This window comes from Rousettus aegyptiacus, unplaced genomic scaffold (genome assembly GCF_014176215.1).
Source record: "Rousettus aegyptiacus isolate mRouAeg1 unplaced genomic scaffold, mRouAeg1.p scaffold_m13_p_10, whole genome shotgun sequence".
NCBI classification, from domain to species: domain Eukaryota; kingdom Metazoa; phylum Chordata; class Mammalia; order Chiroptera; family Pteropodidae; genus Rousettus; species Rousettus aegyptiacus.
In genome coordinates this window covers 86,151,264-86,176,953 of record NW_023416285.1, presented here as the reverse complement: position 1 = coordinate 86,176,953, position 25,690 = coordinate 86,151,264, and the positions used below count along the sequence as shown (strand labels likewise).

Sequence of the window (25,690 nt, the reverse complement as noted above, 5' to 3'; positions counted from 1 at the left end):
GTAAAAATTACATTTAGAGATTTATTCATTGATTTTTTTCAATTTAATTTAAATGAGTTCAACAAATGCTATAACATCAGCTTCTTTTTTAATTTTAGGTTTAATATAACAATACTAATCGCTTGTCCATCCTTACTCACCAACATACACATCAGTCAATTTTAATATGTAATCCTCAGTCATCCTAAATGTTTCCCTCTTAACAGAAGTCTGCTTTAAACAATTATATAGTTGATTTGACTATTATTTTGTATTTGTAGTTGTTGAAACTTCTGAATTAATTTATATGCTCCTAGAAACAGCTGCTCTTTGCCAGTTTGATTTGGCTAAATTACTGCCATCAGATACAACATAGATCTACTGCATACTCTCAAAAGCACACAAGTTGTTTTTGCAAATCTATGCTTGCTGTGCATGTGTGTCCATTTACAAGTATGATGTACTGGGTATTAATTATCTTTTTACTGTCTTCTGTGCCCAGAATGGCACCACGCATATCATGCACTTCTCTAGGAATCAAGGTCAACGGAGGGGAAAGAAATGTGAATCGAAAATATGCAAACTGGACTTTTTAAAAGAATAGAGATTTCACCTCCTCGAATGCAGGCAATGAGTATTTACAGAGCACCTACCATATGCCGGGGCCTCTCTGAGGTGCTTGGACAGAAAAAGTATCCCCTACCCTCATGTAGCCTACATTCGTTTGGGGAAACCAGATGGTAAAACAAAATGAATAAAAATTAAGGAGTGTTAAATGCTCTGAAGAAAAATAAAGCAATGTAAAGGGACAGAGTATATATGTGTGGGAAAGATGGAGAGATGAAAAATTAGACAAAAAGACCAGGGCTGGGAAAATGCCTTCTTTAACAGTATGTTCAACTTTTCCTAAAATCAGCAAGAAGAGTCTTTAGTTTTCAATGGAAGACTTCAACATACTGATAATTTAGTCAAAGCCTTTTGTATCATATAACAATAATACAAATGAAACAAAGACTTCCAAAACAAAAACCACTGATGTTTTCAGGTTTCCCACTTATTACTGTAATACTGTGAGTTGGCGGATCAGTAGACAGACTCAGCACTCAATGCCAATGACAGTAATGGCCCTGGAGTATTTTAGGACTTTCTAGATTCTGGATGCCTCCTGGACTTGAGGAACTATATACCCCCATGGGGATTTCATCTCTCCTTCTGGTATTAAACTGTGGATGGCTCGGTAATTACTAATATAGTATTTTTCACATATGATATATTAAGTACAAGTAACTCTAGAGAGTGGCAAAAAAAAAAAAAAAGCATGGAAAATTTAATTACTACTGAATTTAAGGGAAAATCCGGATTTAAATAATCAGTGTTATATGATCTTGTTAACACAGTAAGACAATGTTTAAAACTCACTCTGAAGTGGTTCAAGTTCAGCTCTAGTCAATGCATCTTCCTTTTCCTTCAATCTTGTTTCTTTATATTTAGCATAAAACTGCCCAGCATCCTTAAAAAAGAAGTTATAAATAAATTAACATGAAAGTCAATTTGCTTTGATGGTATCTTCCACATAACTTCATTTTAAAGTAGTATATTCTTTAACAAGTAGTCTTCCTTTGTGTTTATGTTTTTAATTTTATGAACAGAGGGAACTGTTCTCTATTATTTTTCTCTCTTAGAGAGCCGATTAAAGCCAGACACTGCCTGAGCATGAATTTAAGTACAGTCTTTTCTCTCAGATAAGGAAGGGGGATGTCCTCTTCCTGTTTTCCTTCATTGTATATTTTCTCAATATTGTGCTATTGCATGGACAGAAAGCAGAAAAACACATTTGTTTAACTGAACTGAATTATTTGGTATAGTAAATTTTATTACTGTACAAACGCTGCTTTCATATTAGTCTTTTTCCTCCAAAAATTTTTCCAAATTATTATCTGCAAATCTGATTACAAAACCTATATGACCTTGTAGATACAAGTGAAAGTTGTCATTCCTCCTTCCCCACACGAGGACGACTGAGGACACACACTGTATACAGACACTCAGGTGTCAAGAGGTAGTGGCTCACGTCTCTGTGAGTGTCACCTGGGTAAGACTTCAGCAGAGCACTGAGAGCTGACTGGGCCTTCGAGAATCACAGACACAGAAACAAATAAGGTGATGCTCTAGGCGTATGAAAATCCTGACAATGAAAAAAGCAAAACCAGATCATTTTCACCGCCCTTCGACTCAAACTTCATCTATGCTATAGCAACACTGCTTGTAGCTGCCAAGCCGCACTGTGCTACGCTTCCATGTCTTTGGAGATGCTCTGCCCTCTAGCTAGAATATTTTGCTCCCTTGTCATTATTCTGAAGAACTCCTACTTATCTTTAAAAACTCTATTCAAGCATCATCTCCTTTGTAAGTCTTTCTAACCTTCCCCAACACAGTAATTCTTTCCTGTATACTGTTTCTGTATGTATGTATATATTTATTATTTTTATTTTTTTTGCTTCTGTATTTAAACACACTTCCATGATTGCTTGCATCACACTATATTCACACCTAGAAAGTAAGAAATTGGAGGTAAGGGTGCTTGTCTGCCCAGAGCACAGTATCTGGCATGCAGCGGGAGCTCTGTAAGTGTTCACTGAACTAACTGAACTAGATTGAAATATATGAGAAGCCTTGTCAAGAAGGAAATGAAAGGGCTTTGACTGATGTGGAATAACTGAAAGAGAGGTATCAAGGATAACCCTAGCGTAACATTCCCAGACTGTGAGATTCCTAGAGCCAGAACATTTAAACCCTAAAATGGGATTCTCTCTTTTCATCCATAACTATCCAAGTTAAAGCTTTCTCCTGGGATCTATGTCTCTTAGGGTTATATCAATAGAGTATTCCTAAAATAATCGATCGTTATAATAAAGATACAGCTCTAATTCTTCCATTCCCACTTTTGTGTTCTACCAGAAAAATTCTCATGAGTCCAGGGCCAGCTAAACAATGGTCTAATTCAAAGGGCCCAGAAGGTCATGTACCCGGCTTACTCATCTTCCCATGCCCATACAGACTTTAAATTTCAATGGAGTTTTGGGTTAAAGTTTTATAGCCCCTTAGCATTCCCTGTACCTCTAAAAAAAAAAAATGCAACCCTGTATTTTATATTAAACCATATCAGTCATTTATTCCTTGATATGAATGAATGAATGAATGAATGAGCATATTGGCTTCTTTCCTGTGAGTCGTTTTTAATAGTAGGGAAAAGAAAAGATCAGAAGGAATTCGGTCCTTTAAGGAATGAGGAAAGGTGACACCATGCAAGAAAAGAAGGCCACAGATAAGTTATAAGGTGTGAAAGAAGTAAGTGGAAATCAAACACATATAGTATGCTACAGGGAGATGCATTATAGTGAGGAAGAGGGCAGATGCAGAAGCCAGGCTACTTTGATTAAGATCTCAGCATTGCCATCTTTGTAGCTATGAAGCAATTCATCAAATTACTTAACTTTTCTATGGGTGAATTCTCTCATCCATAAAAATGGGAATAAAAGCACATAATTCTTAGAGCTGTTGTGAAGATTATATGCGTTAACATATGGGAAAAAACTTAGAATAACGCCTTGCACGCAGTTAGGACTTATATGTGTTACCTACTGTTATCATTACTTCACCATTTTGCCAAAAATCTTATTCGCCACCACAAAGTAAAGGTGAGGGTTTTTTTTACTTCATACTTCATCAAAACTCATCCTGCAGAATCCTGTACCTTCTTGCTTACATGACTTCTCTTTACCTGCACCCTCTTCACCTCGGTGCAAAAACTTTTTGCTATGTAGTAGCAATCTCTTCCTAGTAGTCCTACCAAATTTGAACATTTCTCTGCTAATGTTTCTTCTTCCTGCTACAGCACAGAATTTTTTCTTGAAATATCCATTAGATCCAAAACCACACTTATCTGAGGATTGTAATGTACCCAATCACCTTAACCTACTCCATCTAATTCCAAGAGTTTTAATAAATTCTAGTCTTTCTTCCTTTTGCTCCATTTCTAAGTATTTATTTACATGTTCCTCATGCTTTTTCCTTCATATCTTATTTGTACTTCCAAATTACAATATGCCCATTCCACAAAGCATTGCTTCTTTGATAAACCTACGATCTCAAATAATTCTACATTACTCGACAAACTCTACATCGTTCCAAGAGTCCTTGTGTACAGTTTGGTGTACCACGCATCAAGATTCGCTGATAAAGTGGAAGATTTTAAAAGGAAAGTGATCAAATGGTGAGCAGCTTGAAACTATATTTAAAAGAAAATGGGACTGAAGAGATTAGGGATAGCCTGGTAATTATTACAGAATGTCTTTAGGGTTGTTATAAGAAAGAGCAATGTAAATTACTATATATGGTTAGAGAGATGAAGTTTTATTATTTTATTATTTTTTTATTTTTTAGCAAGGCAATTCTTGGTTGACCTCACAGATTGCAAGGACCTTGTCATCTTATAATCTCTTATGTTTTATTTTTTATTTTTTATGCCTATAGCACCTGGTCTTCCTAGGTGGTCTCCCATCCAAGTACTAACCAGGCCAAAACCTGCTTAGCTTCCGAGATCAGACGGGATCAGGCTTGTTCAGGGTAGCATGGCTGTAGATGGAGATGGAAGTTCTGATTTCAGATAAATATAAAGAAAAGCTTTACAATAATTAAAATTACCTGAAAATGAAATAGACTGACTTTGGATGTAATGTTCAAGAGGAGACCAGACCAGGTGGCTATTCTTTAAGGTATCTTCTAGGGGTGATTTATATAATCAAAAGAGGCTGAACAAGACAAGTTGTTTTCAATATTTTCCCCTCCCATTCTTCATGAGGGGTTAATCCACATGAACACAATATTAGGTAGAGAAAACAAACACAAAGTACCATTTTGAGTCCAGAAAAGGCCCCAGTTTACCCACAGAGGAAATTATGGATTTCTTCTCATCCATCTTTGCAGACACTGCCTGGCACATAATAGAAGCTTAATAAATACTGAACTAATGAGGGAATGCTCACTTTCATCAGTCGGGGTTCTGGACTGCCTAGGTTTAGCTCCACAGTACTCTACTAAACCTATGGAGTTTACATTGTTCCAAACAGGAAAGAGTTCCAACCCTTATGGATGGAAATGAGCAAAAGTTTTTTTTCTAGAAACTCTCGACACATTTCTTAAAGGGCTCAAAGCGTGTCTGCACAGACAAGCAGTGGATTGATTTTACATTAGAGAACTATGCCTAACTTAAAGAATTTATGTTATGAGTGTTCTCTGTAATTGTAGAGCATGGGCATTTGCTCAAGAAAACATTAAACCATTATATTTATTTTTACTTATTTATTGAACCATTATTACATGTGTTGTAGTTTTGTTATGATATATGGAGATATGTTAAGACAAGCAGTTATTCTTAAAGCGTATGTAAAAATAACTTAATATTAATCAAAATATGGAATAAAAACTGCGTGAGAATAGGGATTTTTGCCTTTAAAAATTAAAAAAAATATATATATTTCCAGTGCCTAGAAGAGTACCTGGCACATACTAAGCACTCAATACTTATTTGCTGAATGAATTATTGGAAGAGAGAGTGGTGCTCACCCAACAGTCTATCTGTTTCCCCACTTTTCTTGTCCTCTTGAGATTAGGTGGGGTCATGGGACTAGTTCTGGATGGGCTGCGGATGGAAATATGTGTCACTTCAAATCAAAGCATCGAAAAGCTGTGCAATCCTCCAGCTCTCTACTCTTGCCACAGGGAGCAAGGAGGCCACATGTTTCAGACGGGTACAGCTAGAAGATGATGAACACGTTGCTGTTCTGAGTCCCTGAATGGCAAGTTAGAACAGAATGCCCACTTCCTACCGACCAGTGGTAGATTAAGTGGCATAAACTACAAAATAAGCCACTGGAATTTCAGGATGATCTGTACCTTGCCACAGTCTATCAGTCTCTCTTGATTATAATACAAACAGTAAGTGCTATGAAGTTAGCACAGAAACTACGAAGTGGGAAGTTGTCAGTTGGCTCGATCAGGAGAGGCTTCATAACGATGATGACAATTTAAGCCTTGAAGATGTCATATTGTCAAGGTTAGTGAGCTGTGAGGTGGAGGACATCCATATCATACACTTTTCTTTTAACAATGTTGATACAGTTCATTTAAGTGATAAAACGACATGCTGAGCTGGCATTATCTGTCATGTTCTGATTTGTTTTTACTTCTCCATACAAACTTGAAAATATTAAACAACTCATGGGAAGCTTAAGAAGAAGAGAGTTGATTGGAGTGGTATGAGCAGGGAAATGCTAACGTCTGACCTAATGGGAATGAGGAACACGGGAGGTCTGAGGAGAGGCGGCTGCAAAAAAGTTGGAGGATCCCCGCCTCCCCCTTTTTTTTTTTTTTTTGACTGACAGCATGAATCTGTTTGAAGCTGAAATATAACCTATCATCAAGTACATTTCTGAAAATATCATCAAGTACGTTTCTGAAAATCTGCCCACAAAGTCATTTGCTCTCTTATCACATTTTGTTCTCACACTTACTTATACTATAATCTAAGAATTACATATAATATGTAATAAAATTATAATGAATACAGGAAAACTTTACAATTGTATACTTTAAATAAGAGTCCAAATTTTGCACATAACTGTAATAACACCGAATTCACAAGAAGTAATAAAAATAAGACAGAAAACCAGAAGCTATGCCTTCCTCTCCCTGAATCAGTAGTGTTCAATGAGATGCAAAGCCTATAACCGACTCTGTTCATTTGGGTGAAGAGACTTTATTAGTCATCTGTACAGCTCTGATTCAGTGCAAGAATCCTTCTACGACTAGTATAATAATTAAAATCAGCCTGAATACTCTGTAGGTAGGGAGGTAAAGATCAGACAGACTATTCACTCACTGTAAAGCTAGTTATCCAGCTACTTATCCCACTGTTGGAAAAATGTATTCTTTCTCTGCTTTTATATTTCTTATATCTTAACACTTATTTTCATCTGCTTTAAATTTCATTTCTACCATTAACTAGTTGTGTCAAGTTGTGCCTCACCCATCTGAGTCTTAAGTACTTTGCATCTATAAAATGTGGAATCGATGAGACTATATATCTGTAACAACCTACCTCAACTAATTTTTTTTTTTAACCTTTTCTATACCTAGCAGTAACCTACAAAACTCTACCTTATGTTCTGCCTTCGGACCTTGGAGTAACTGCATCTTGCAGCCTCCTTTCAGAGGGCAGAAGGAAAGGCACCTTGGTCTTACGTTGTGAGGTCTTTCCAATTTTCCTGCAGGACTTTGTCCTTCTGCGGCAGTAGAGTTTCAGCCTTATAAAAATTCAGATGGGCTTTTCCATCCTTTTTCATTTGTGCACATACTTCCTACATAAAATGTGTTCGTCAGCATTATTTTTTTAAAAAAGTTATTAGAGTACTAAAATAAGCTTCCTCATCCCTTGCAAAATGTGTTTAACTCTGAGTGGAAGGGCAGGCAACTCAGCTTGCTACAAATACCTCTGAGCCTTTTAGAAGCCTTGCCCCTGCTAATTAGCTGTCAGTGTTTTGTTTATTTGGTTCCTGACCCAGACCCAGCAAGCAGAAGCAAAGGGGCCAGAAAGGCCCTGACTGTTCAGAGGGTGACCTCCGGTCCTGTCCACAGCTGCAGTTTCCACGGCAGGAGCTTCTGGGGAGGGAGGAGATCTTAAAGTATAGTATTCCCTTTACTCTCTTGGGCAAGTTTTTATTTTTATTTTTTCAAGGTAAAAGCCACAGCACTACAGAGAAAGATTCCTCTATTCTCTCAGACACTGTTCCCAGGCAACCTATAAATCCTGATGGGGGTGGGGCTATGCATGTTGGAAATTCCCTACAATAATTTTTAGTTTAACTGTGTTCATGAAAGGTCAGCTTGGAAGTGAGAAAAGACGAGACTGGGACTTAACAGTAGGAAAGACAACTTTAGGCAATGTGCACCTAATAGAGTTTTATATTTTATAAATGACGTTACTGAAGAATGCAATAGAGCAGGTAGAGAGGAACTTAAATGGTGAATTCCCAAAAAACAAACTATCAAGCAAATAAATTCTGAAAACTCAATATTGAGAACTATGAACCAACTATGATTTATACTGGTAATCCCGTATATTGGCACTTAACTGATTTTGTGTGAGAAAGTGGTAGTATTAACAATCTAAATCATCAGGGGCCCAAATATCTGAGGCTCCAACTCAAACAGGTGGCGACGAAAGTAAACTCAATTACAAGAGTTAATCTGAAAATATGCACATAGCCCTGGTAATATTTCAGCAACTATTTGCTACTTTCATGGCTATGAATAGAATATGTTTCAGAACATACATGATCAATTAAAAAATACCCATGAAGGGCACTCTGGAAGTTAGAAAAATTTCTTGGGTTTCTGGGCTGAATACAGCCGACACGAAAGGCTGATATAGTCAGATTCCAAGAGAATGTGAATTCCCTTCAAAACGACCATGAGAACAGAGACGGGTAAGATATGAAAGTGTCACTAGGGCTATACTTTTAATGTTAAAAATTCTAGCTTCGAAGCATACAATACCTCTCTCGATACAACCCAAGTTCCTTACTACAGTCTAACTCACGCTTCGTGTCTTCTGTTGATCGTTCCGCTTGCTTTCTTAGCTATCGGAACACACCTTTTCCACTTTCCCCGGCTTCTCTGCATATAGTCATGCATTTTTCTCCTCTCTAAAGTTCTCTCATCAATCTATGCACATACTAACTTTCCATTTATTCATCAATTTACAAACACTCTCTACATTTTTTTCCTTTGGTTTCTCATTTGACTTCCTACTTTTCTGCATATTTGGGTACATGAATGATATGGGGCATATATTTTGTTAAATGTAGTATCATTTACATATCTTTTCCCTGGGATGTTTTTCCAATCTGGGAAAAGTTTAATATTAATTTAACATTATCAAGTATTTTTACATGTATCAAGTGTAATAGTTTTTAGTTTTTTGGCCTTTCTTCTAATCTACCAATTCTTATAATTCTTCTAATCTTTTTCAGAGCAAAGAAAAGAGACGAAACCCAGTGCCGGAGGTATTAAGAAGCAGGGGAACTACTAAAGATATACTTTTACCTCCACACAGCCAGATCACAGAGCTGCTTCTACTATGTACACTAAGTCTTCCACTCCCAATGATATGTACTTATCTTTGACAGATGTGTTGATAAAAATATTTTGCTGTCTTATCAATAAACTTTACTTTGTCTAGCTGTCCTATATAGATATGTCATACCAGATTGATCTATTAGAGTATAAAGTTTTAAATGGCTATATACAGAGTCTGGAGACCTAGGATGTAGTCTCAGATGATAGTAATCAGTTGTGTGATATCTTTTTCTAAAAGAAAAAAAAGGAATTGTACAATGTTTTCCTCATGTAACTTCCAGCCTTAACACAGTATGGTTATATGGGAATCACTGTATCTATGAGATTTTTATTTTTGTCTACTATCTAGTACACAAAAGGGGCACTTCACTGTCAAGGGTCTATCCATCTTTCAAGACTCGATTCCTGTGGCTCCTCTTTAAGTTTTCCTGAGTCATCATAAACAGAACCATCTTACTTCTTTGAACTACAACAGAAGTCATTGTTGATACCACATATGTGGCACTATATAATTATTTTAACTCATGTGTTACAGCCTCTACCTGCCTAAGGTCCCAGAAGGCATACTCATCTGTATCACCCCTTACAGTACCTTGTTCTGATATGTTTAATAAATTTTGGTCGAACCAGATAAACTGTTTTTCTAAACATAAAACCAGAAGAAGCTTTACATAGCAAATGTTGATATAACTATTCTCATACGTAAGTTTTTTTGGGGTTGGGGGGAGAATAGAAAATAATTTAGGTAAACTAATCAGGCAATAAGGAGTTTTCTTTGAGATCTAAGATACTAAAATAGTGAATTTAGGCATATAAATGGAACCAGAATTGCGACTTTCTCAAATCCTATTGAATAACCATACATGTATATGAAATGTAATAAAGGAAGAAGAATGGGAGAAAAAAGTTGAAGATGAAGAGCTGTTGATATGACAAAGTCAAAATCTGGGTACAACGCCTGCTGGTATGAATATCATCTGCTGGAAGTCTCTGAATCTCTTAACTTTAGGTTGGACCCTCTTTCTTATCCCATAGCAATATACTTACACAAAATACTTGCTGCCCATTTTTAACAAACTTTTCGTGACATTTAAGGGATTCACACAACCAGGAGAACTAGTTGTGTTAGCTCTTAAACTTGTTTGTTTTGGAGATACTTGTTATTGTAATTATAGAATTCTATTAAATACTATATAAAAAAGATGAAAAGTTAGTAAAAAAATGAGAATTCTTTCTATGAAAACCAAATGGATGCTTTGGAAAGCTCAATAGAAGAGTTGCCAGAAATGCTGTTAACTAGATATAAAGTAAGTCAATTATGAAAGACTGGGGGAAAATCATAAAAACCTCTAAGGATTATACAACTACATAGTTTCACAAGCACCTAATTGAACTCTTCTTTAAAGAAATCAAATGAAAATTTGTCCTTAAAGAAGCAAAGATTATAGGTATGGTTTATGCAAGAAAGAATACTCCTATTTAAAAATAAAACAATGGCCCTATATCACAAGAGCAAGGAATGAATATAAGCACATGCTTACAATGTTTTGGGGCATGAGTATCATTGTTTATACTTAGGGCTCTACCAGGGCTCTTGTTTGGCCATGTACCAATTGCCAGTGCAGACTGCTTCAGGTAAAGAGGGTTTCTAAATTTCATAAATTTCTTACTTAAGAAGATCTCATAGAAGTATCACATAAAAACTTCAATGTTGTAGATAAAGCATATGGATTCACATGACATAATTTTATGGATGATTAATACAAAGATCAAAGGAGACCAAAAATAAAAGCAGACAAAAATGTAATCCTAAAAGTAATTATTCAGTATTGCTTTACTGACACTTATGAAAATATATGTTTCTCAATCTAAAAACTTTCACTATTACAATTTGTATCATAGCCTACTATATTACATTATTTTGTTAGTGTACATGAGAAAAACTGATCTTAGGTCCTCACAGCAGAATACTAGATATTAAATACTAGATATTAAAATATCTAGTATTTGCTTTAAAAAAGAAAAACTGTCTTATCTTTTCTTCTTGGAATGCATTTATCAGAAAGAAATAATTAGACCAAAATATAAAAGTTAGGTTTACGAAGGATATGAAAACCAACTGCCTTGCATCTCAGAACTGAAAGGCAACGGGTACCACCAAGTAAGTAAAACCTTTAATCTTCAAACTGACCTGACAGTTTAAGAAAGCAGACATTTGAAAGAGATTAAAATGTTTTTTCTTTTTTGTAAAATTCCTTATTTTTGTAAGTTTTCTACAAATTTATGAAGAGGTAAACAATCTGTTTTGGATACCACAGGCATATATTTTAAAATAATAACTTGTACATCTAAGCTACCTTAATATAATGGTTCTACTTTCGCAAATTACCCTGCCACTAACCAAGAAATGTGTTAATTTTACCAAATTGTTTCAAATGGCTTAGATTAAAATCACAAAGAACTGTTTTAGACTGACATTTTCTGTGATTTTCTATTTATACTGTCTCTTGACTACTTTTAAATTCATCTACAATTTGGTTTGCCAACTGCATAGATTCTAAAGCTGGCAACAAATAATCACTCAAAAACACATAAGAAAATATGTCCTACAACACTTTTCTTGTCACACATTCTCATAAATATACCGTTACAATGAATATACTTTCCCTCTCTTATTAAGTCTTACATATACCATACAAGGGTTGTGGAATTTTATTTAAATAAACAATATGCTAAACAACTTAAAAACAAAAGTTATTAAGTTACCAAAATACTTCAATTTTCTCTAGTACTGTCAGCAAAATATACAATTCTGTAAGCAATAACTATTAAGATGAACTATTTTGATGGAAGAACTAGTAATTAATTTTTCAAAGGCTAGAAAGAAACACATTAGTGATCTTTAGTTCATTTTCCCTTCAAATACAAAATTTTTGTTATGAGAAGAAAAAGGAGAATAAAATGCAGAAGTTGGAGTCATTCATTGCCTTAAACAATTAAGAAAAAAAAGTGGGTAGAACTAGGTAGAAATTACCTGGTTTCCTAATTGTTTCTAAATATTTATTTTCTGAAATGCAATGTTTCCTCCAAAAAATTACAACCTCAAAGGACCTCATAATTTGTACAACAAAACTATTAAATATTCTTTCAAATATTATTTTTATATGCGGAGAATTTTCTAACCAGATGCAATAATAAAAATTAACAAAGCAATAATTTAATAAAATATGCATTGGTATGCTAGGTATAAAAAAAAAAAAAAACCTCAGAAATTGCCACATAAATCTGACATGTACCCATATTCTATTGTTAGAGCAAGACTAACTAGCACAGAAACTCTGATTACCAGGATAAGACAGAATATTCTCACTTCAATTAAAGTTGAAAATAAAATGAAAAACTATATTTTTACAAAAACAATGACCACGTAATTTTTTATGCTATATTTTTAAAAGCTATCAAAATAACCTTATTTTGACAACCTTTTTGAGCCCTGTTCTTTTTTATTGAATATGGTTTAAATGACAACAGCTGATTAGATTTTTATTGCTTTTACATCTGTCCTAAAGGTAGTGTTTTCCCCCTTTTCCAGTGTCTTGTAATTCGAAGATATCCTAAAAGCAATGTAAGAGAGAGTTTTGAGACTAGATACCTAGATAACTTTAGAACTATTCTAAATTGGGTTTACACTTACAAAAACACTGTTCGATTCAATCAGCATTAAGAAGCATCCACTGTACATCAGCATTCGAAGAGCAGACACAGGCATAAATTATTTCATGAATAATTAAAATGAAAGCATCTAATATTAAATGAAAGAGGTACATTTTACCTGGATAAGATGAGGCAATGCTTTTAGTGTAAGGCAAAACCAAATCCCCAGCTTACATGGAAGCAAATCATGCCACTGTGGTTTCGTCAGCAATCTAAAGGGAAAACAGAAGCAAAGCAGCAAAACAGAGAAGGTCAGGAGACAAAATACTTTTATAAAGATTGTGATTTCTGTTTTCAATGGCTATTTCAACAAAAAAGGAAATTTTCAATGAAATATTTATGACGAATATCACTTATTCGGACTTATTCTATCATGAAACATAGCAGTTACGACAAATGCAATATGTATAGCAAGTAAGAGAAGGCTAAGATTTTGGGGAAGGAGTCTCTTAACGAAGTTATAAAGATAAAGAAATGAAAGCCCTCTTTCTAACCTAGACTTTTCATCAGTTCTGCCAAATGAATTCTTAAACCTTATGATTACTTCAGCTCTAAAAGACTGTAAACTCCATCAGTGTTCCCAAGTGCTGACAAGCAGATATGAAGACTGTAGCATAAACAAACCAATACATAAAAATTAACGTCGTTTGCAGTTCACTGAAGCATTACTCACTGATGTCATCAAAACAGAAGACAGGCAGAACAGTCTCTGATCTCCATCTCACATTGATCCAGTTCCTGTCCTGCTGTGTGAACTATTTAAACCCTTTATTTCTTTCTATGAATCGATAGAAGAAATGGTGGTATCTTTCTGAGTGCCCTGCATATCGCTGCCTCTGGACATATTGTCACTCCTGAGCTAAACGCTGAAGTAATAGATTTGTCCAGTAATACTTTGTTTTTAAAGTTCAGTATACAAATTTCAAACTCCAAGAACTTGGGGTTTTAATTACTTAAATACATAGTAACACTTTATAAAGAAAAAATTTGTAGAACTTTGCTTAAGATCAGAATTTTTTTCATAAACTAATATGGCATGTTATTAGCCTTTTATAAACCTGCTATAGATACAAATGTTAGCATTTCTGAAACATATATGAAAGATTTTTAAAGTTTCAAATTATAAAATATTTTTATATGCTCCCACCTTTCATTTTTTTCTGAAGCACCAAGTTTTGATACATCCACAGTCTTGCCGCCTGTCTTTTTTTTCTTTTCTCTCTTTTTTCTACTAAGCAGTTCATCCTTAATGTGGAAAGAATTATGGTTACAGGTTATCATTAACATGTACTCTTCAACTGTTATCAAGAGTCTTCTGTGAAGGGTAAACATTATAGAGGAACATTTATGCAAATGTATGTAGGGTCCGACATGATTAAGTAAAATCATCAATCTTTAACAATAAGTGTTGCCATGGTATCCAGTCCTTAAACACACATGAAGTTTAGCACTGTCAGTCATGTGCATCTCCATAGCAATCAAAGTTTTCTAAGAGAAAGCATTCAACTTACTTTTTCTCATTCATCCAACTTTAATAATGTCACTCCAAAAAGAATGAGTAAACAGATGCTAATTCATGAATACTGATAAATATGTTTGATTAACTTTAGCATATAAATAAACATCCATAGCAGAATAAACTATGTAGTACTTTATTAGACTAAAAAAATCTAATAATTTTTTAACTAATTGATCTCTGAAATTACAAAATTATACTCATTTCGAGTCTTAGTTAAAAACTTTTAAAGTAAACATTCTTTAAATATGAGCCTGTGACACAAAATTTCTAAAATAATTTTTACATCAAATATTTCTATTTGAAAGGTGATAATTAAGAAAAAATGGCTCTACCTTCTAATTTTCAGCTAGATATTTGGTTGTTCACAAAATCCTATAACAAACCCAAAGGTCACATTTTTAAAAAGAAGGATATTTTCTTCTTATGTCATGGAGTCTCCTTGACTTAGAAACATCACAAACACTAAATGCTGAGCCCACAACTATTAGAATGAGGAGTACATGTAGAAAAATTAAAATTTTCATCAGTTGAAAAATAAATGTCTGAAATTCCATACAAAATTAAGGAGGCTAGATCATTTGATTTATTACGGATACTTACCAGTTGTTTTTCCAGGTAGATTGACCAAACCACAGCATAATGACCCACTGTGAGAATAATGAACAAAAGTAATGCCAGCTCAGCATTGCTCATTTTTCTCACTCGCCTGTAGTAGAATAAAGGCTGTCGCCAGTCTGGAAGTCCATTGATCAGAATATCATCATACCTACAGTAGCAAATATAACAGGTTTTCATGGGTAGTTTGAAATAAAAACAAAAAGCTGTATTTGTATGTAGATTTAAAAAGAGGAAAAAGAAAAGAGTTTCTCCAAAACAGATAACGTTAATGTAGATTATCAGCGTTTCCATGATCTATAAATTCAAAACACTGTATGTAGGTCTAGTCACAATCTTTGAAAAGGTACACAGTAATACGATGTGAATATCGGGTCTTGTGTCTTTATAGCACCCCAATGATGTGACTTCTAGTCTGCTGTAAAGACCTCATCACAGAAGTCAGCGACAAAAAGATCTCAATGGGAGAAAAATCAAGATAAGAGCTCTGTTTGTTACCGTGAACTATATCCTAATCGAATCAAATTCAGGATCCATTTTCTAGTCAGTGCTTTTATTTCCACACCTGTACTACGGTTCGAGGTTGAAATATTTATATTGTTTTATCGAAGTTTCTTAATGATGTAAAAGCCTATAAAATGAGCATCTTTTAATTTTGTATTGTTCACATTAGAGAATAAAAAAATTCCCAAATTAGAAAGAGATGTGGAACCAACCAATGTTTATGTCAGATTTCTCAATAAAACTGTTTATTTGTAAACACTTAAGTAGAAATTTCCTCAGTTTTGGCTTTGCTGGAAGGGGAGAGATAACGAATAAAAGCTTTCCTAGTCATGTCTTTTAAATCAGCTTTCTTTAGAGTAAAATTTCAACTGAATTTAAATTTACCTGTCAGACAGTGATTGAGGCAAATATTTCTAAGGTTAAAAATCAGGAATAACATTTATGATTGTAAAACTCAAAATGGTCACAAAACAAACACTGTATGTTCAAAACACACAACCTGTTAATCTTAATTGAACACAACTCATTAAATATTCTAATCACACTATTTCCAGAATTAAATCTTCACTGAAAGGCCTAATTTGGTGCAACACATTGACCAAAATATTTTAATTAAAAATATTCTGAGTTAGTCGCAGGCCTAATTACAGGAATAGAAATAGGGCCTATATTGTCAGGCAGGTCAGTAGAACTCAGTAGTAGGTTTTTCTCAAGTAAATTGACCGATCTAGGAATAATAGCGCAGCTGCTAAACTGCCAGTCTTGACATGTAAATCAATTTAAATGCAACAACTGCAGTAGCTACTTTGATAGTTATTAAATTGATACCTTGGAGATATGCTAAAAAAAAAAAATAAAGCAGAGAGGATTTATTACAGGCAACTTCTTTTTTCAGTAGAAAAATAATGAGTTTAAATTCAAAATATATTTTAGTAAATCTAGAAAACCTGACTTTTGGACCAATTCAGATTATTAATAATAACGGCAGATCAGAATAACCAATGTTTGAAGTAAAGGACATTAATTACTACTAAACTCTTAGGAGGCAAATTGTGTAGTATACAAGAGTCTACGGATTAAAATATGGTTGTGTCGTGGCTGGACCAGAAAAATTTTGATGATAAATATTCTGTTCAATATTTGCAGAAATTTTAGAACACTAACATCAAAATATAAAAATGATTTCATCAAAAGCTATATCATTCCCATCCTCAAAAATTTATACTTAAATCTATCTTTGTAAAAACTGACTCATTTTAAATCAGAAATGAATTGGCAAGAAGGTTTCAAGTTGTTATAATGCAAGATTACAACATTTAAATGAAGTCCAATGAATGTTAAATCCTGAACTTTATCTGAATCCACATAACACTCTGGCTTTGTTAAGAGGGAAAAAAAGGTGACTATAAAAATAATTATTTTCAGCCAATCTCTCCCATGAAATAACTTCATGTAAAAAGCGTGGTTATTAATAAAGAGCACCTAAGAAAGTGGCGACAATTACCCAAGAGCATCACTGATTATTAAATTTTAGATCTAAACAGGACTGGAAGAAAACACAGCTGAACTCAGAGTTATGAATTTCACATCAAATGTTTTATCGCCATCATTGTTGAAATGCTATGTTTCTGTTAACCATTTTCTACCTCACATATAAACTATTCAGTGTACAGCCAAATTCAAGATAGCAAAATGTCAAGCACTGAACGCATTACACAAAACTAGATATTTACTAGGCTATGTCCGCCACTCTAAACAACAGTCTCCAAGGATTAAGCTTAGAATCAATGCTCTATTGATTTTATTATCAATGAACATTATGGCTCAAACGACTGGCCATTTTAAGGGAAGATAGCTTCTATTACAGTTCACTATTTAGAATATATGCTGTTAAAAGATAAAGCATTGCTTGCCTGAAACACGGAAAAAATAAAGATACTTCTTAAAATATACGAGCACTATATTCATAAGTTATTTAAGAAAAAATTTGTTGACAAGGTATAAAATTTAAAATGTCACCGTTATGCTTTTCCATATTTAACATATAACACTGTTAAAATGTTCTATAACTGAGCCCATACAAACAATTTGTTAGATTAAGAATATATACATGTATGTGTTCTAAGAAAATATAAAAGTAAACCTCTGTTGAAAATATCACCAATGCAAAAAAGATCATATGGAAATGTAAAGGCATTATCTTGGAAATTAAAACATTAATTGATCAATTCCACATGTCCAACATATGGCCTAATTTATGTTTACTTTGATTTTCTTAAAATGTACGTCATGAACCTAAAATAATGGTTACATAATCATTAGTGAGTTACATTCTATAATCGGCAATTCATAATATATATTTAGCCTAATATAAACACTGGAAAGCAAATACATATCTCAAGTTCAAATTACTAGGAGAAAAAAACTTTTGTAAATTAAAACAGCATGTTTTGAAATATAAAATAGTAATTATGCAACTAAAATATAAAACATCAATATTAAAAAAAATGAATATTTAAATAATTCTAGCACTTGCCTAAATTGTGAATTTCCTATCATACAAAGTTTGAATTTTCAGCTTAAAACAATAATACCAACATCTATTTGAACTTTAAGAGTGAAGAGTAATTGTATAAAGATCATAAATAGGAAAAAGGTCTAAATTAATTGATCTTACTCGTATATATTGAGCAGAGTAAGAATTGTGGTACACAGTACTTTATATATTGTATATAATAAGTGTTTTATATCTCCTAAATGGTGGAGGTACTATGATTTCTTGCTCTTAAGTCAATGTTTATTTTCACTAAAACACATCTATAAATTTACAATAACTAAAGGATTTGTAAAAGTTTAGCAGAATAAGGCTGAGACAACTACACTTTTCAACATTGGATTTATAAATAAAACATGATTTTATTTACTAAACTATAAAAATACTTTCAACTTTTACATATAGTCCTATAAAATAGACCAAAAAATCCCCCCAAATTAAAGTTGCAAAACTGAGTTAACAAAAGAATATTTGTTAAAAAAATTTATAACAGATTTTAAACAAAAATATGCTAATATTATGAAAACACAATTTAGTGTATATATGTAATGACTGGTATCTACTTAGTACTTTATTGCAGCTAATACTCAGGACACTTGTATAAGAATTTATGTCGAACATAGCTGAGCCGCCATTCCCTCCCCAAAGTAAGTCCCTGAGGGAGTTTAGAAAAGGCTGGTGTGCCAGGTTCGCTACACTACTCAGGAAAACTTGTTACCTTCATGCTATAGTCTATGCCTTTGGGAGAAAAAAATAGCTTAAAAGTTTATTTACAATTTACTCTTCGGAATCTATCCAACAGATATGAAAAATATCTGTTCACACAAAGATTTTGGATAAACTAAAGTGGTATATGGAATACTACTCAGCAATAAAAAAGAATGAACTATTGGTATATGCTACAATATGGATGTATCTCAAAAAACATTATGATAATAAAAAGAAGCCAGACATAAAAGACTCATATTACATGACTTCATTAATAGGAAATGCCCAGAAAACACAAATTTATTGATACAAAAAGATCACGACTGCCGAGGCCTGGGATCAGACTGGGGACTGCCTATAATGAGGAAGTGTTTTGAGATGGAAATGTTCTAAAACTGGATTGTGGTGGTTTGCACAACTGTAAATTCACTAAAAATCACTGAATCGTACAACTAAAATAGGTGAATTTTATGGTACAAAAATTATAGCTAAATAAGGCTATTTAAAAATAAAATTTGCCTTTTCCTTAAAAAAAAAGTACAAAGGTTATCCAGTTTGTTATTTTATTTCTAACAAAATTTAGAGAATGCACTTGATTTCAGTGAAAACACAATTATTTCTAAGGGAAACATGTCTAAGACAACATCCCAAAGTCCAACTTCCTGGAAGGGTACACATTTAAAAGCACTTATTTAATGAATATTTATAATAAATAATTGTGACACCAAAGAGCATTTATTCAATACCAGGATAAGATAACCTCCTTTTAGAAGATAAAACTTTGCCCCCCAAGCTCCCTTTAAAGGAATTATAAACATTAGGTAATTGTCAGTAGAGGTGATTACTCCTATATGTTTAAATACTCATAGGTCACCTGGCCTCAGGCGCAAGCTTTAGAGGAGTGATTCTTAGCTTGATTAGTTAAGACTTTTGCCTCAGGGAAAACCAGTTACCAAAGAGTTACTTGTCCCTCAAGGAGTGGAAATACTACAGCTGTTTGTGTAACTGCCAGGTCCACTTTTCCTACTAACACTCTACAGTAAGTGCAAAGGGAACTAATCCTAAAAAGAAAATGTTAGATGATTCTACATTAATGAAGAAAGGATATACAGATAAGATGTGATTTGTTCTAAAAAGAGATAATTTCAGTAATTAAAAGAAATTGTTACACAGTGTACTGACTTCTAAGAAAACAGAAAACAAAAAGACAAAATCGGATGCCAAGGACACGGGGAGTCTAAATAAAGCGATCTTTACAGACATATTCTTGCTACGTGAAACAAAACTAGGGGCTCGGTGAGAGAAAGCAAGCAACTAGAAAACACGCACAGAATGACCAACACTTCTTTCAACACACTCCTAGGTCTTTCAACATTATGGATTATCTCAAACCAGAGGAATGTCTGCTACCGCCTCTGGACCAATGCCAGAGCCAGCCCTTGTTATAAAGCAAAGAACACTTCAGGAGAATATCTTGAGTCCTTGCTTTGCAATCTGACAAACTGAGGTATTCAAATTAAAGAGTTAGGATGAGAACCAAGGGTGGTAGCTAACATTTTAGGATGCAGAATAATGCCAGATAATATATTTGAAGAAAGATTCAGAATGTCATACGGCATAATTTTGGGATAGTCTTTAAGATATATCAGCCCCCACAGAGAGATACCAATAATTAAGCTGGCCTTAGCCTAAAATCTCAAATATCTACTTTTTTCTTTAAAGGCACTCTTTTACTGTGGAGCAACATTTTCAAATTGCAGATTGTAGCCAATTAGCATCTCACGAAATCAATTTAGTGGACCATAACCAGCGCTGTTTTTAAAAAGAAAAAACGACTAGTCTAGACTAGCCTAGAATAGAAAATACCAGTCTGTTTCACACACAAAAATAAGTGTTTGGTGAAATTTTTGGGGTGTGTGTGTGTGTGTGTGTGTGTGTCCGTCCAGAGAACGATGCAAAATGTATTTCTTACTGTGAGTCTGACTTACAAAAAACTCTGAAACTTCATTGTTATTTACATTGACTTTACCATCGCAACAGCGGCTACATTCCACACATTCTGCAGCAGAGGAAGGGGGCCCCTCTGCAGACTCCTCGCAGGTCCCGGCACCGCGAACCGTAGTGGGGTATATCACTGCTCTTCGGAGGGCGGCACCAAGAAGTCTCCGAGGGAGGGGGCCGCCTCTAACTAACCCTCAACAGAATCACTGGAGCAGAGGAAGGGAAGGGAGGGAGGCAAAAGAAATAGAAGCGAATGTTTTTTCTCCTCTCCTCTTCTACAGACTCACACAAGCCTGTTCTCTAACTCACAAATCGGGTTTATTATTTCAAGAGTCAGAAAACATCAAGAGGGGGTAATAAGTTGTATATCACTAATCGCTTAATTCCAAAACGTTTAGGTAATAGAAGAGAAAGAAAAATAAAAAAGGACCACCAAGCACAGATAAGAACTATTACCGGTATATCAAAAATGAATGGGCATTTGTTTGAAGTCAAGTGGTACTGTATTTCCTAGGAACAGACACTCATGTTAAAAATCTTAACTAACGAAGCCATGCCTTGCTAACGTTATGACTCAAGACCCTGAAATCTATAAGTACTGAATCAACCCAGTGAATATTCGATATAAATAAACTCTGCTCTGGACATTCATATTAAAAACACTGAATGTCTTGGAAGGAACAAAAATAAAATACTAACATAATTAACTGCTTAATGAGATAATTCTTTCCTTTCAAAACTGAGGCATCAAACTCTAACGTCTTAATTCAAAAGCAGAAATGAACACTCACCTCTGCCTTCGTTCATCATCCTTTAAAACTTCATAAATGGCCACCAACTAAAATAGAAGCATTACTTTAAAATAAAAATACTCTCAACTGTAAGAAATCACTTAGGAAGGTGAACACACTATAATGCACATGCAGAAACCCTATGTACTCATAAACAAAATGAACAGATAAAGCCTTAATTATAAGTAATATTTAATGTTTTTAGTAGCACCTTAAGAGGTTAAAAATGCTTGATAACAAAATAAATCTTTGTAAAAGATGCAGAAGTAGTAATTATCTTAAAATGTGGTTTTAAAAAGCAAAAGCTGTAATTTATACAAGAAATTATGACAGTTATGACTCTCCAAGAATTTAGAGATTCTAATATAAAAAAATGTTGGTAAAAACTTATTTTGTAAAAAACTGAATAAACACATACACATTATATTTCTAAACTACAACCCCATTTTTATATGGAAATATTCTACATATAAGTTACTATTTCTACCATAAATATTTACAAATTTGTCACAAAAATATAATAGCATATTTCACTTACTTGTCTAAACTGAGTTTCTGCATTTTCATCTTTATTCTTGTCTGGATGCAAAGTTAATGAAAGCTTACGATATGCTTTTCTAATGTCTGCAGATGAAGCATCCTGGAGGTGGTGGGGGGGAGGGGAAAAACACAAAGCAAACTTTGTCAGAAAAAGAAATTCCCAGAACCTAGTTAAGATCTGAGAAGACAGCCAACCAAGAGCAGGACCCCAGGCAATGTAATTTGAGCAATCAGACTAACAACCAGGCTATGCAACTGGCCTGCCCCACATGACTGAACAATTATTCAATCTAATTTGGCTCTCCTCTTAACTTTTCATTACCATAGTCATTCAAAGAAGACAGTATTTGGCAAAAACTTTTCAAACACTTGCCTTCCTAAAATTAACCAATAAATCTTTTTTAGTAATTAAGAGATCAAAAAGAAACAAATTAAAAATTAATACATCTGCATGCCTTCAAAGGTCTTTATTTGAGAATCTTAAAGCCAGTTTCTGAATCCCAGGCCTACCATATGTGGTTTCTTCATTGTTATTTATATTGAATTTACCATCAAGCAACAACCTATAGAATCTCAACTTATGTCAAATGTCTATTTGAAGGCAGTTAAATTTAAATTTATTCAAAATAATTATAATTAAAAGTAGTTTTGTATATTGTACTTAACACATTTTTAGCATTATAAAGGGTGTTTTCAGTGGTGTCCAGTTTCCACAGTCTGGTTTGCAGAAATAAATCTGTCCACTATTTATGTATTACTAATATAGTTTAAATATATTTTAAAAGTCACTACAGTTCAGTAAGAGTACTCAGAATTAAGTGGATGTTAAAATTTCATTTTATGTAATCCAGTGTGCACAGGTAAACTAAGAGAACATCATTTTAAATGGCCATTATGAAATACAGTAACAAATAAAAATAAACTATGATAACAAAGAACACACTATCTAGTTGGATTTAAAACTTTATCTCCGCTAAATATAAAAGTTATTCCAATAACTAACATATTTATAGGGGGGGCAAAATAGTAATAAAGTTGCTTAGTAAATCTGATTTCATTTTATAGCTGAATATTTGTCCAATTAATTCCTAAAACTACTTTACTAAAAAGTTCAAATGACTAAAGAACCAAAAAAACCTAAACCTGAGTAACTGGTACTAAATAGCGGTTAAAGAAACGGAGCTGAAAAGAGGCAAGGTAAGACTATAATTAGGCTGTCAAGCGTTCTTTTGTAAACCATTATTTGCATTACCCGTAGCTTATTGCTACCAGCTATCAATAGACATAAAAGTTTCAACTTAGGTGTGAATATCTTTGTGACTTGTGGAGGGCAGAGTAAGTTTTGTGGGTAATATGGTTATCATTTTTATTTAAATTTGCTAAATGGAAATGATGTACTGCTTATACATAAGAAATTGGTAACATATAATAGAAAAAGATTATTTACTGAAAATCTGTGATGGAATTTTGGTTGAGGAAGGAGGTCAAGTGTCAAATGAATAATCGTTCTCTTACTGGGACATTAATTTCAGATTTTATTAAATTGGGACTATATCACAGAGAAATTCCAAAGTAAATTCCTTACAAAAATAAGAGCTTATGTACTTTCTCGTGTTACACATGCTCATCATGGAATACCTATGATTTACTTAAAAGTAAAAATGACTAATAGTCACCTAAGGCATTTCCCTTCGTCTAGGATTGCCATGCTGACCTTGATCCTCCATTTTTCTGCCATAGTATGTACCTAAATGTAAATGTGACAAGATGGTGCTCCTATTTCAAATCCTTCAGTAACTCCCAGTGCCTTCATCATCTGTCTCTCCCGATTTTCCTGGCTTTATCTCCCAACATCTTGGTCTACCCTTCTGGTCCCCCAGATCGTTACATGTCAGGAGGCTGTCCCCCAACCTCCTGTTTTTGTTTTGCAACACTTAACTGTACAGTTTTATCCTAAGGAACAGGCCTCTCAGGCTATGCACAAATACTGCCTGCATATTTTATTCTTGAGAGTCTGTCTAGTAGGGCTATTTCACCAATAATTTCCACCCTAAGAGGACAGAACTGAAAAACTTGAGAGATTTTCCTGTCTACAAAGACATGCTCTAGACAAGTCACACCTCGAGCTAGCTTACGTATGTATTTAATTTTAGTTAATTACTTAATGAAACGTAACTTATTTTATCCTCGTGACAAAATTATAAGAAAAGAATAGTTGTTATCAGGTCCATTTTACTAGTGAGGTAAATGAGGCAAAGAGAGGTTAAGTAACTTGAATAAATTCATACTGCTGGTAAGTAGATGAAAATAGTATTCAAACCCAGAATATGTTGTTATCAGAATCAGAGCTCTCTACGTGGGCTGTTTAGATTTAGTTAGTAGATTTGGGTTGAATCACTTCAAAAGGGGCTACAGCTTTGGGAAAGCAGTGAGAAGGACTGTTACATTCTTACTGATCTGATAAACTATATGGAAAACATCCACATAACTACAATGTGAATATAGTCAACTGCATTTTTAAAGGTAAAGATCTTGATATGTGCCAGCTTTTGTAACACATTTGACATCACCATATTTCTGAACGTTAGAACATTCTCTGTCAGACTCAGTGGATTAGACCTTTTATTTCTCTGGATTGCAGAGAAAAAATTCTGGTAGGGCTAGGTATAGGTGGATTGGTCTTATTTAATACCATGGACATCAGGAGATCTACTGGGTTCAATGGACAGAATTCTTTTCCTTCTAAATTGGATATGGTTCTTTGGTGAGCTGGACATGCATTATCTTAATAGTTGGATGACCTCTGTAAAGAAGAGACATATACTCATTCTTTAAAAAGCTATGAAAGTAATATATGTTTGTTAACACTGAAACAATGCAAGGCGACATCGGTGAACACGGCAGAGTGGGGAATTCCAAAGGTCTGTCCTTGCAAAGAAACTGCAAATAATCTGGCAAAACTGTACAAATCAACCTTATATAACTCTTCGAACTAGTCAAAGGTCTATAGCATTCAGGCAAACACTTAATCAAGGTAGATGATTCTCAGGGTCTTGAAGACACCAATCTGAATTCTTGGTGTGGGTCCCTAGTGCTAGAGAACACAAAGTGGACTTTGTACTCAAAGAACTGTGGGTGATCATCTGGCCTGTCTGTTGGTTCCCTGACAAGTTGTGTAAAGGGTTACCCTCATTTTACCAATTACAGAACTCTTCCCAAGAAAAGAGGTAACCACCCAGGACATTTATTGAAAACATTTAAAGGCAAATTTATTAGCTGGTGCCAAATGAGGCAACAGATTGCAGTTGGGGCATATAATAAACACATCAAAAAGCTTGGGAGTAAAGATTGGGGAGTGAGATGCTTTGGGAAAATGGGCTTTGAAAAACTCCCCCAAATTCCTTGGAAACCAGAAGATCATGTGTATGCTTAAGGTGGAGTACAGACTCAGAAAGACCTGAGAAGGCCCTAAACTCTCCCTATTGGCTGATCCTCGGGCTATGCACAAGTAGAAAGTGAAAGCTAAAAGAGAGTTGTAAACTGAGTGTTGAAGGCATGCCCCAACAT

The 25,690-nt window shown here is 34.1% G+C and overlaps 1 protein-coding gene and 1 pseudogene across 2 annotated transcripts in view; both read right to left on the bottom strand.

The window, feature by feature from the left end:
* Positions 1–25,690, bottom strand: part of DNAJC1 (DnaJ heat shock protein family (Hsp40) member C1) — a 186,503-nt gene that overhangs the window by 97,784 nt on the left and 63,029 nt on the right. Inside the window, exons 2-7 of one of the 2 annotated variants that reach the window (XM_016124540.2) lie at positions 22,122–22,223; positions 21,584–21,630; positions 15,011–15,176; positions 14,039–14,136; positions 13,010–13,103; positions 1,399–1,489 (exon numbers count right to left, since the gene is read on the bottom strand). In XM_016124540.2, the coding sequence (XP_015980026.2) occupies positions 1,399–1,489; positions 13,010–13,103; positions 14,039–14,136; positions 15,011–15,176; positions 21,584–21,630; positions 22,122–22,223 (598 nt within the window). Of the gene's footprint in view, positions 1–1,398; positions 1,490–13,009; positions 13,104–14,038; positions 14,137–15,010; positions 15,177–21,583; positions 21,631–22,121; positions 22,227–25,690 lie in introns of those variants that run through there. The other variant, XM_036228145.1, reaches the window with a different exon arrangement.
* On the bottom strand, positions 4,504–4,622 carry LOC118608862 (annotated as a pseudogene).